At 41.5% G+C, this 12,842-nt stretch overlaps 2 protein-coding genes across 2 annotated transcripts in view; one reads left to right on the forward strand and one right to left on the reverse strand.

Moving 5' to 3' along the window:
- The window catches only part of Pxn (Peroxidasin), a 33,418-nt gene that overhangs the window by 8,198 nt on the left and 12,378 nt on the right, over positions 1-12,842 (reverse strand). The window contains exons 2-6 of the mRNA XM_076430917.1: positions 7,907-8,424; positions 6,709-7,198; positions 5,635-5,913; positions 4,546-4,897; positions 35-4,468 (exon numbers count right to left, since the gene is read on the reverse strand). Coding sequence (XP_076287032.1) covers positions 2,417-4,468; positions 4,546-4,897; positions 5,635-5,913; positions 6,709-7,198; positions 7,907-8,424 — 3,691 coding nt within the window. The 3' untranslated portion in view covers positions 35-2,416. The remainder of the gene's footprint in view (positions 1-34; positions 4,469-4,545; positions 4,898-5,634; positions 5,914-6,708; positions 7,199-7,906; positions 8,425-12,842) is intronic.
- On the forward strand, positions 426-3,478 carry LOC143212301 (acyl-coenzyme A thioesterase 13). Its single transcript, XM_076430936.1, has 3 exons — positions 426-569; positions 691-875; positions 1,221-3,478. Exons 1-3 carry the CDS (start codon positions 489-491, stop codon positions 1,375-1,377), a joined length of 423 nt encoding a protein of 140 aa, XP_076287051.1. The 5' UTR covers positions 426-488; the 3' UTR covers positions 1,378-3,478.

The following is a 12,842-nucleotide window of genomic DNA, read 5'->3' on the forward strand; positions in this document are numbered from 1 at the left end:
ATCTAGTAATAATATTAGAAAAATTTAAAATTACCGTTATATTAGTTTCAACTCATTAAACATAATGAACATAAATTTCTGTTCCGCTCCAGTTTGTTGCAATTCAGGTATTTAAATAGAAATTTTTTATTTTGCATAAAGATCCGCTATCTATTGATGATACTATTTATTTATTTATTTCAAAAACACGATGAATGTGTAATTTAGATTTCGTTGACATTATTGCATAATAACATTACCAGAATCGTTATGTAACTGTGTTGTTTAATTTATGAACTAATAGTAACAATTTCGCAGTGTGTTGAAATGTATTCTATTTATAGGTTACGTTCGTCATCCATAGTAGAGTTTAATGAGAAGCTGATGACCTAGCAATATTAGTAAATATACTCTCTGTTAGTAAGTAAAAGATATGTGAAAAAATTCAAACTTCTGCGGCCAAATACTTATTGAACAAAAAAGTGTAAGATCTATATATAATTGCAATTATGAGTCGTAGTATTGAATTGATTAAAACAGTTTTAAGTAAAGTAAGTAACTCATCCGGCTTTGGACAATCTATGAAAAAGGTAAGCTCATGATATATTTTATAATTTCATAGTGAACGTTGATATATCTGAATCCATTGAGAAGATTTACAGTTTTTATTCCTAAATTATATTATATAATCTTATTATATTTTTGAAACAGCTCGAAATACTCTCAGCAGGAGATGGTAATTGTAAGGCAAAATTTGTCGTCTCTGAAGAACACTTGAATATGGGTGGTTCTATGCATGGAGGTTTCACGAGTACAGTTATTGATTGTGTATCCACTTATGCTTTGATGACCTACAAAGAATGTTCACCAGGAGTTTCGGTAGACCTTCATGTTACGTATGTACATTTGATTATACAGTAACTCCCACTAATATTGAGAAGCTCTGAAAAAACCAATAACTTTTTTAATATTGGAGTATACGATATGAACGTTTTTAAGAAGTTAGAGTGATTAGTTCACTACATAATGTGAAAGGAAATTTTTTCAAGAATTGCAATTCGTCAGAATTGTAGAGAATATACTAAAAGTTGCATTTTACAACTTTCTTATGTGGGCCTATATTGAAAATAAAATAGCTTCTCAAAAAATTCAAATCGTATGGTTCAATATTAAACAAGTTTTAAGAGTGTCCGAGAATATATCCAAATATAATTTTATGCCTGTTAATAATTTATTTATAGGTTTATGAAACCTGGGCTACCTGGTGACACAGTTATTGTAGATGCTAAAACTGTACGTGCTGGAAAAAGATTAGCTTTTCTTTCCATAGATGTTACCAAGAATGATGGGAAGGATATTATCGCTCATGGGCGACACACAAAATTTATTGGAAGTTGAAATATACAAGAAAGGTAGAAGTATATTATGGTACATACTGCTACTGGTCAGTGTACTGAATATTGTAGGCTGAGTGATAGTATGTGTAACATTTAAATATCATGGAATATTTTATATTGTATATGTATATATATTTTGTATGAAGACTGTAATAAAATGTGTGTATACAATATCATATAGTATTCTCTTGTACTTGATATTAAACGAACACATTATGGACTAAAACATTTCTTTTACTATATAAAATATATATTATAAATCATTATAATACATTCTACAATGTTTAATGGCACAAGATTATGAAAAATGCAATTGCTGGTGACATAGAAATGAATAATGTCAAATTTGTACATATGTAAGCAACACACGTGTTAGCAATCTCTGGAGAAGATATTTCAATATTCGCTGCTGAGCACAGAATGTATTAAATAATTTTTTTTAATATATAAACAATCAACCCGCATAACGCATGAAGTTTCAGTGATATGTTTGTATAAAAGAGACACTTTTAATGCCTAGATACTTTTCATCACTACTGAAATGTACTGCAATATAATTATATTTAAAAAAAAGAACGATTAAAACCTAGTAGAAGTTAAAAGCTCCATTCATATATGCGTTGTCTACAATCTAGAATTTAAATTGTATATCGAAGGTTTGTGTTGCGATAACAACAGTGTTCGTATAAATAATTTTACCTAAATTGATGCTGAAACGTGCCCGAATAATATTATCAAAGCGACGTATAATTCTTTGTGGTCCAAAACTGGTCCTTGTTATCCGACACACTATCTGTAAAAATAGAATTATAGGAAATTCTATTTCTTTATGATCTTCTAAAATCATATAAATGGTAAACGAAAAGAGTGTAAAGGACGACAAAGAATCAATCTTTGTATCACGGTGCAGATTCTATAATTCACAGTGTATGTACATTAACAAATGTGTAGAGTTAATAAAATACAAGCGCATCTAGTTAAGTGAATACTAATTGATAAGAGTCATGATCTACAAAGACAATGGCAATTTGTCTATCATTTTATTTCAGTTTCTTCACATCCTCTAGGAGCGATCTCAAGTCTTCTATCTTATGAGAAAGAGACTCGGCTAGTACATTAAGTTTTCTAGATTCCCGTTCAGTCTCCTCGATCGTCTGTTCTAAATACTCGATTCTCTCATCAGCATCACGCTTGGTCAGATCGTTCGCTAAATTATTTTGCGTAGGTAAGTATTTGGCCGCGCTGCGCCGGAAACGCGAGATCGTGTTGCTATGATCTTCGCATCCGTCGCAACAATCGGACCAGATTCTTAGGTCTATGTACGGTATCTCGTCGCAGGTGACGAATTTATTGTCAGCCTCTGGCAGGAGGAACACGTTGGGTTGTATTCGGTTGATATTATCGCCATTGTCGCACAGGATCCTGGCCAGACTGGTCTGTTTAATCTGCGCCAGTTGTTCCGGCTTGAAGACAGTCGGGCTTTCGTACCAGAATCTGTCGCCGTTTCTGGTACGTTTGAACTGTTCCAGTAGCAGACATTGGAACAGTGGTCCCACTTTAGCGTTAGGCAGTTGGTCTTCCAGGACACCGCCAACCCAAACGTCTATGTTTCCAGGATGACCGTACAGTTCTCGCAATTTCTGTCTAACTTTGTTGCTGCGTATTTCACCAGCCAGATCCTCGAAAGTCTCCACGTAGGACAGATTGCAGAATCGCCTCCATTCCAAGTATCCCGGGAGAGCATGATCCCTGCCACGTTGGATGTTCATCGCAGCAAGATCCAGCGCGACAGCATGCGCTGTGCGGAACAGTTGCTCCGTCAATTCCGAATTCAAGTTCTCCTCGGGTAGCTTCAACTTGGAAGCGGTGGCGAACATTCCTCTCATCAAAGGATCGACACCTCCCTCCTCCACCAGTCTCCACGGCGCGAAGAACGCGTCTCGTAGAAGAAGAGGTCCTTGAGGAATCGACTGGAAGTTTTCGTTCAAACGTTCCAGTCGTGGTTGAATGAGGGTATGGCCGAATCTTAGAGCCGCAGTGGCGAATACATTGGACACACTCGCGTCTAAGTTGGAGTCGTAGCCGCGATAAGAGCCGATGAGCTCATCAGCCGTACCGCCGAAGACGTGAGGCATCCATTGTTGATAGGTGATGTGCTGCATCTCAGCACCGACGATCTTCCTGGCTTCTTGGTACAGCTTCTCCCCGTTCCAGTGTGGGTTCATTTCCCGAAGCTTTCGAGCGATGCGATTATGCTCCCTCAGCCAGATCGTGTGCATAGCAAGCAGACCCACCTGTTCGTTCGCTCGGATATCCCCTGCTACGAAGCAATTGATCGAACTTTCAAGAGGATTCCTCCTGCAATCGACAAATTGACCGGAGGCGTATGGTAGGAGGGGTTTGTGACCAGGGAAGGTAGGGCCTTCACGGAGCAGACCGTGATCTGTGGTGGAGTCTCGCAGATCTCTAGCCAAGTCGTCGTCGTAACCGTACACCTGGGACGCGTCCAGGTAGCTCGTGAGTTGGTTCAACTGTTCTCTGGGAGAGAAGCTGCCCCACAGTATACTCGTCATTCCTGAACCGCAAACTGCGCTGGTCCTGATAAAGTCAATGCATCTCCTATTGTTTATACGAGGATCGCCCGGTGGAACCTCCATAGGGAAGCAAGGCGCAGCATTGTCGCAGGACTTTTTGCAGTCGATGCCGTCCCAGGACTCGCTAGAGACCGATGGCAGCGAGTGGTCCAAGTCGTGGTCCAAGAACTGGCCCCACTGCATCACCATGTGCGTGATCCTCTCGTCAGAGGTAACATTGTGCGTCGTCACCAGCGTGGTCGAAATGAGTCTCGCTGCAGGCTTTGGATACCCATAGTAACGACGACCTCTCTCCCAACCAACCGGCGTCGAGAAACCGTTCTCGTAAATCGGTTGCAGAACTCTGTGGAAACCTGTGTACGACGAGCCCCAAGTAGGATACCGCATGTTGTTGCAGCTACCGTCTATGCTGCGGTACCTGTTGTGGAAGCACATGTTCGTGCAATTCCGCCGACGCCTGTGACCTGTGCAGTCGGACAGTCTTTCGATTTCTCTCACCTGAGGTGGGAAAATAACAGAAATGAAATTTGAAGAACAGGAGGAGATAATTGAGAACTATGGAGAAGATATAGAACCTGTTCGGGTGTCAAGAATTCCTCGTATTTGTATTCCTTGGTCGTATTCGCGCTGATACCTGAGTCGATCATGCGTCTGATATTGACCAGCGTACGCTCAAAGATTTCAGCTGGTCTGGCTGCAGCGCGACCAACTGCATCTGGAAATCGCGCCAACCGAAATGGATTTACACGGCCGGATTCATTGCCGCTGAAGAGGCTTGTCAGCGTGTTATTAATCGCACGATCGATCTCCTCCTTGGCGTCTTTGAACGCTCTTATCACCAGAACATCCGAAGTCTCCGGCTGGCGAACGCGGACCAGGGCTTGGGCTGTGGCGCGACCATATTCGTTCACTGCTGAACACTCGTATCTAAGTGCAAAAGTTTCTACAAATTAGTGGTGGACGTCTTTTGGATGGAGCTTTTGATGTCTGGGACGAGATAAATAAAGCCGGACATTCCATTGTTATAAAGGGTTTGACCGTGAACCGTGTATTCGCGAATTAAGTATCCGTGTTCTTAACCCTTTGTAGTCTGAATTATTTTTTAATTTTATTGATGATAACTCCCTACTACTTTAAGTGTTTTATTTGAGATTTACTTCAAAGGACAGTTCCTTGACTGCCATTTATTTTAAACAATTTTGTTTACTAATTATATTAAATATAGCTATCAAACTTTGTTGTAATTTATATTTATGGAACTTATATTTGTTTTTAACTAAGAAATAAGAAAGTAAACAAATAAAGGAAGAACCAAATACATACATATATAAAAACCCGTTTCATTTACATTTTTCTTTCTCTGATGTCGAGTCACACTCGACAAAGGAGCGCAAAGGGTTAATACACGTGTAATGATGCATTCAATTCTTCGTGTAGCTACATACAAGTGTTCGAGATTCTTTTCAACAAGTAGTAGTCTCAACAAGATGGCTCTAACATCAATAAATACATCAGTTAGAAGACAGTATGTACTGGGTTGCAGTAGCAAGCAACTCTCCAAGCTGCCAGCATCCAAACTCTCTCTCAATTTTTGTTTGTAGAATGTCAAACATTCAGGATCCAAGGGGTTAACTGCTAGAAATGAAGGTAATCAGATAATTCACCTGCCAGTGTCCGCCGAGGTGACATTGTAAAGGTACAAGCTCCCAGCGCGAGAGATCCGCATCCTTTTCCCTTCGATGGCGGTTCCATCTTTCTTCCAGAGTATCACCGGTTTCGGTACACCTTCGACCCTGCACGGGACTTCTATAATGGCGCCGGGTTCTGCCTCCATGTCCTGCGGCTCGTAGGTTAGCCTAGGAGGACCGTAGGCTGAGTCAAGCACCCTCAAATCGGCGCTGGTTTCTGCATACCCGTTGGCGTTCTTCGCGCGACAGACGTACCTGTTAGTTTTGTCTCGTGGGTTAATGAGAACATTATAATGTCACAAATGCATATAATCTGCCGTCTACCCGCCACTCTCTCGTAAACATCTCTGTGCCGAGCTGGATGACCCAGTGCGTTCACTATCGGTGATAGTGACTCGATTCGACGACATTTCCATTTACGATAAGACTCATTTAAGACCTGTCATAAATCTTTCGCAGGATCACCTCGGCATCGAACCTCCATTTTCCTTAACACTAAACCTACCGAGCCTTAAAAGTAACTGGTACATACTCCCTTATAAAAATGACAAGATTGATTTTATTTAGACTTTGTGCGGCTCCTAGTGTATTATGTGCACTACTCTAAAGATTATGCAATCGTTTCTTATGAAATCAGTATTATTATTTTTCTAATTGTAAAATAAAAAACCTGGACTAGTCATTTTGACCGGTGTTGGTAGGTTTAGTGTTAAGAGGATAGAGACTCTCGTTTCCAGGAATGCAAGGGTGTTTTCAGTAGTCAAAGGCGCTAGACAAAAGATCACTCTCAAAAGTCTAATTTTTACGTTCACGAGGAATAATTTGCATTATTCGGAAGCATAAAGCTGCGTGTGTAGCTATTTTCATAAAGCTGCGACAGCTATACATATGCTGCCAAATAATGCAAATTACGCCTCGTAAACGTAAAAATAGGACTTTTGAGGGCGATTGCGGCCTAGATAGATCCTTTATCTACCGCTTTTGAGAAGGCGCATACCCTTCTACCCCCTCAAAGTCTAATCCCCTTAAAACACGTTGGCGCTAATGTACCTGGCCGCGTCGGATTCTTTCGCGGCAAGTATGCGCAACACGTCTCCGTTGTCCTCGATCGCGACACGGCCACCCACGTTCAGCTGCTGACCGTTCCGCCACCATTGAACCCTGGGCGTGGGAAGACCCTCCACCTTGCAGGTGAAAGAGACATCCGTGCCGATCGAGACTGTCTGCGACTCCGGCAGCTGCGTGAACCTCAACGACGGCGACACGGTGATTACAGCTCTGGCCTTTCGCGACTTCGTCAGACCCATCTCGCTCGTAGCCACGCACTCGTACTCTCCGGTGTCCTGCTCAGTCACGTCCGATATCACCAGGGTCCCGTCGTCCTTGATCACGCAACGATCTCCATCGATCGCCACCTCGTTCGAGTCACGCATCCATTTGATCTCCGGCGTAGGATCGCCTATCACGTCGCAGCTGAACGTGATCGTACCACCCAGCCGCACCTCAACGTCTTCCGGGCCGCTCATGATGCGCGGCTTGGCTGAAAAAAGAGGACGTCGGTCATTTCGGGGACCTTATTGCTCTTTAGGGTTAACTCTTCCGTAGCGGTTTCATTATAATCTGTCCAACGAGACGAAGCAGTAAAGCTAAACATGGCCACTCATGGCCACGTATAGTTAGCAAAGGACGCACGCTGGTACTCAACCGACTCGTCTCGTTGGACAGACTATTCGCATAAACTAGTTACAGAACACGAAATGGCTCAAGAATCGAAGCCTAGGTAGCTGCTAGAGAGCGCGGTTTTTCACGTGTACTAAAATACACGTGTACACGTGGTACGTGAACCGTGTAGTACGAATTTAAGGATCCGTGAATACGGATCCGTTCGGCACATTACTACACGGTTCACGTACCATGTGTATTTATATACACATCTCTAGTAGCGACAAGACCTAACCTAGAACGCGATATAGGGTGGCGCGGGACCAGAAGTCCTCACTTCAAAGGGTGACGGTTGGAGAAATGAACGAAGATTTCGAAGTCAGGACTTGTAGTCGAGCCCTACCCTATCGCACAGACCCCGTCAAATTCCTCGAGTGCCATGTCGGATATACATTCAGACTGGATGACGCTATTGTCGTCCCGGTTCGTATCAATCAGTCAGCGAGTCTTCATAAAAGTTATGGACCCTAGCTCGCGAAACGCGGCCGCGTCCGATGTTTATGTAGGAAAGCGCGCATTACTCAACTGCAATGAAAATCGTCTGGCGACATCGCCGTCAGTGAACGGCCCTTCATCTCGACCGGCGACTGGCACACCGCTGCCATCTCCGAGGGTTTGTGCTGAAGTCGTTGCACCAGCCAGACAAGATCGCAGTCGCAGACCAACGCGTTTCTGTCCAGACGTAGTCGCGTCATCGGTCCGACGTTATGAAACGCGTCGGCGGGCAGATGATGGAGCATGTTGCTGTGAAGGAACAGCCGTTCCAGAGCCGGTAGATCATTGAACGTGCCCTTCTCGATATCTCTCAGGTGGTTGTAGTGCAGATACAGTTGCTCCAGTTTCGGTAGACCGGCGAACGCGTCCGGCGATATCCGCTCCAGGTGGTTCTTGTAGAGATAGAGGAACCTCAGCTTGGGTACGCCTTCGAAGGTTTTTGGCGAGAGGTGCCTGATGCGATTGTCGTTCAGCAGGAGCGTGTGCAGCTCTGGCAGGCCGCGGAAGGTGCCTGGACGGAGCTCGGCGATGTTGTTGAACCGCAGGTCACTGAAAGTTGCGAGAAACACATTTTCAGTGCCATAAAAGAAAATATAAATCATTAATTAATTCTCTCTCGGGTTGGAGGCTTAAGAAAAGCAGCTGATACTTCAACGTGGAATGTTATCAATAGAACTAGACGTTAATTGGTCAAGGTATATTGCAATCCTCGTATGAAGTTACAACTAGACAGCGGATGCTTGCGCGTCTACATCATGCTTTATTCGCGAAAAAACTATTGAAACGAACGATACGTCGTTCATCAATTTTCTACTGTTTATGTCTTGCACGATCTACCGAGCACAGGTCCTCTATATTCAAGTTAGATTCAAAGCCTTGAATGCTCTCGACGAAATATGTAAAACGCCTGTTCGGAAGAAAGATGGCTGTGTTCCATCATTGTCTGTCGGCATTTCTGACTCGCAGAGAAGACAGCTGGTCTCTTATATGCGTAAGATGTGAACGTCGTACGTTCTTGACTAACGGCTGATAGATCCGGGTAGACGGTCTGAAAACCTGTGTTCAATTTCGTTGAATTTTTGAGCAGCTCCATCGAGCGAAACGCGCGTCTGGGGATCGTTCCCATTGTTCCAGGATCAGTCTGTATTCGCGTGGATTTAGCTCGGGCGAGCCCGAAGTCCCCTTTTCAGGAAGAGCCGTTCGTTATTTCAGTTTCGCGTCGAGTCGCGGGAGAAGCGCGAAATTTCAGTCTCGCACACACGACCCGTCCGTCCCCTTTTCCGTTCTGTTCTGTTCTGTACGAGCTCGACAAAACGAGCCACTGGAAGATCAGCCGTAGCGATAAAGAGGTTAAAATACCGGCGCGTCGAACCGAGAACTCACCCGGCAATTTAGAGGGAGGAGGTAATGTGCAACGAGTCGAGTAAAATCGTTAATTAAGAGCTTTGCGCTTTATGACTCCGATCTTTGCAGCGGCGGAGCGTGTAATGGGCCCCGGGCTCTGCACCGTCTGTATCATTGTTTCTTAACGGGTACAACGGTCTGAAAATCTATTTCGCGACGTGACTAACGTCGAACAAATGTCCGCATCAGCGACCTTTTGAATAAAGTCGAAACCGGCTGCCGGCATCGGCACCGTCGATAGTCTCGTTGCATTGTGCTTGTTCTGCGGCGAGGCGTTCGTATCGAATCAATTGCGCCAGATAGTAGATCGGAAGGAAAGGAGAACTTGTTTGTCTGCTGATTCTGAGGCCAGTCGTCGTCACACATTCGACGCCGTTCGTTTATCATTCGCGCCCAGCTGATCATCGTGTTGGCGATTAAGATGGATAGATCTCGATTAGATTCGTCTGGGACGAGGCAATCGTTCAAGCGAGTCATAGATAAGCAAATATTCGAATTAGTGCGGAGAGGTTTGCAGACCTCCGAAGTCGAGGATTCGGGATTTCAAAGATGTCAAGATCACCAGAACATATGCAGAAAATATCTTATTCATTAAAGTTCATTGCTTGAGTAAAAAAATTCGGCTCTATTTCACCTTCCACCAATATATAATTTTTTTCATTGTATATCAGATACCAACATATTTAATAATGCAAGCAATATTTTGAATAATGGTACAGCCATTTTTCCATCAATCCATGTGGGCAGGAATAGAGGTCTTCAAAGTCAAGGATTCATGATTCCAAAGGCGCAAAGATCAACAGTGTGGAAAGGTCCAGATGCCTTCAAAATCATGGTTTCAATAACCATTGGCATTGATAAATCAGTGTCAACCTCGAATTCTTTCAAATCTAAAGATTTAATTCCGAAACCTACGAAACTGAAGGATTCCACACCTCGGATTAAAGGTCCCAGTCTCAGGAACTCCGAAAACCAAGAAAACCTATGAGGTAGGACTCGGGTCCTAGAATGTCCAAAGGTTCAGGATCCGCAGATTCAATGATGCGATTCACATTTGAAATTCCTATTTCGTGATGAAAGTCAGCAATAAAAAGTGGCGTTTCAGTATTCCGTAGAATATGTATTATATTGAATATACGTTAGGTGCAGGTATCTTCGGGCAAGATATTGAAACGGAAGAAAGTGGACCATAAGATAGAATAAAAGTAGTCGGCAGGAAGAATGTAGATATTATCTTGCACAGGAAACTTCGTTATTCCCGACTATACTGAATATAGAAACGTTTGTATCACTGTGTCATTAACATGTCTATGCGTCGAGTATATTGTGTAACATAAAGTACGGGTAAAATTTCCCAAGGAATCGGCGGAAAATACGAGAGAGGTGAAATCCCTTTCACCGAACCGGTGGTCATGTGTTTTGACACGGTTGTATTAATGACACGTGATATTTCCGTCGCATCAGTAATTCGCTCTAGGTAATTACAATACATATACATATGCAACGATACGTTCAACAACGAAACAACGTAATGCGATATTCTTTGGTCTTCGAGCGACGGCGCGGCGTTTGGGAGAGTTTCCCAGTTTCCATATTTTTAACGTCGTTTACGAGAACGTTGACGATTTTCTTCGATAGAAACCACGTCTAATCGGTAATAATAGTGTCATCTTAGATCGAAAACAGTTTTGTTAGAGTATCGCAAAGTTCAGTGACTTAACATTCTAACAGATGTGGGATCGCTTATAGCTTGACCTATTAATACTATGTGCATTGGTTCGATAACTGGTCCAGAGGCTGCTGGAGAACCATAAATATCTTCGATGTTTGATATCATAACATCTCGTGAAGGAGATGATATACAATGTATCTGGCATCGGTAAGTGCCACTTGTTACTAACAAGGAAGACATTTCACATCTTCTAACAAGGACTAAAGATACTTCTAGTAAAATCGCAAATATCGGGTGTGCATTTTTTTGCACTGTAATTCTGCACAATATTAAAGTACAATATTAAAGTACAATATTAGAGTACAATATTAAAGTACAATATTAGAGTACAATATTAAAGTAAAATATTAGAGTACAATATTCACAAAATTTGCGAATAAAGTTAAATATTTCAGCATTATATGCTGAATTATATAACATTAATGTAGATCTGTGTCTTGTTTAAATAACTGTGAACTTGTTGCTCCGTTAATCCAACATTTTGCAATGTTTTATCGACCTGTCTTGCTGTAAATATTGTTATCAGATGGACACTGATCTTTGCGTAACATTCAGCACGATTTTTACAATGTGTGTACCTCGATTGATTGTTCAGATCGATCGAGGGATTTTATCTCATACGATTATATCATTGATTTAGCGAAGATGTATTTATTCAATAAAAACGAGACGAGACGGGGTCAATGCCACCATTTTGCAAAGTTTCACCAAATTACCTGTAATACGCCTTTAATTTCCAACCATACAAATTTAATTTTCCTTCATATAAAAATATATATCCGTAATAACCAGTTGGCAGAATCGATTAAAAACTTTGCGCCGTTTAATCATTAAGAAAGTCCGAGATTTATAATTTTATATCCGAGATTTATTATTTTATATATCCGAGATTTATAATTTTGTATCCGAGATTTATAATTGTTGACAAATTATACCTTGCCATGTATATTTTTTTAGGCCAAGAAAGGAATTAGAGTAATCTTAACGTAATTGCACAAGTTCCTTCATATTTGTTCCTATCCTGTCCACCGCCATCTTGATTTCTACACGCGTTAAACGAAGTGCTATTTAATTCAGAGAGAAATCGGAGTATCCATATATCATTACCGGCCTGAATAATAACCGGAGCCATCGATATTCATAGTGACAACCTTTAATCGCACCGATCAAACCCTGTCAACGTTAAGTGAATGATGAAAATGATGTCAATAATCGAACGTAAATAATCCGTATAATCTGTTAGTGAAAGTTACGTTAATCTACTAGCAAACGGTATCTACGAAACATTTTCACGTATCATTACATTGTTCCTTTCTTAGCATTTCCGACTCATTAATTCTGATAGACGTGTGCAATATATGAGGCGCTTTAGAAAATCAGAAGCGGATGATCTGTCAGATTATTTTACATACATAACACACTTTTGACGGTTCACAATTTTCAATTAATTCTTTTGTTTTGTAATAGAAGGGTAGAATTACTATATATACAATAAATATAAATAAAAAATATTCTATTCTAGTCATTCTACAACTTCTATCGTTACTCATTCCTACTAGACTGCAAATTTTTATACATTTGTGGAGAATTTGGCTGGGTGAATTATAAAATAGCAAAATATTAAAAAAATCTATGTTGTTAGGTTGTTTACAATATGTTGAAATTATCAAGGGATGAAATCAATTTTTATGGAATCCCTTCTCCCCGCGATTACTGTAGAATATTTTAATTTTGCATGAAGATCCGCAGTCTACTCGTTACTAACTGTTCTCATATTTAAAAGTATGAAATGAATAAATGAAATACAAAATTGTGGAGACATTAGAAGAAA

Source organism: Lasioglossum baleicum, chromosome 9 (assembly GCF_051020765.1).
Source record: "Lasioglossum baleicum chromosome 9, iyLasBale1, whole genome shotgun sequence".
Lineage (NCBI taxonomy): Eukaryota > Metazoa > Arthropoda > Insecta > Hymenoptera > Halictidae > Lasioglossum > Lasioglossum baleicum.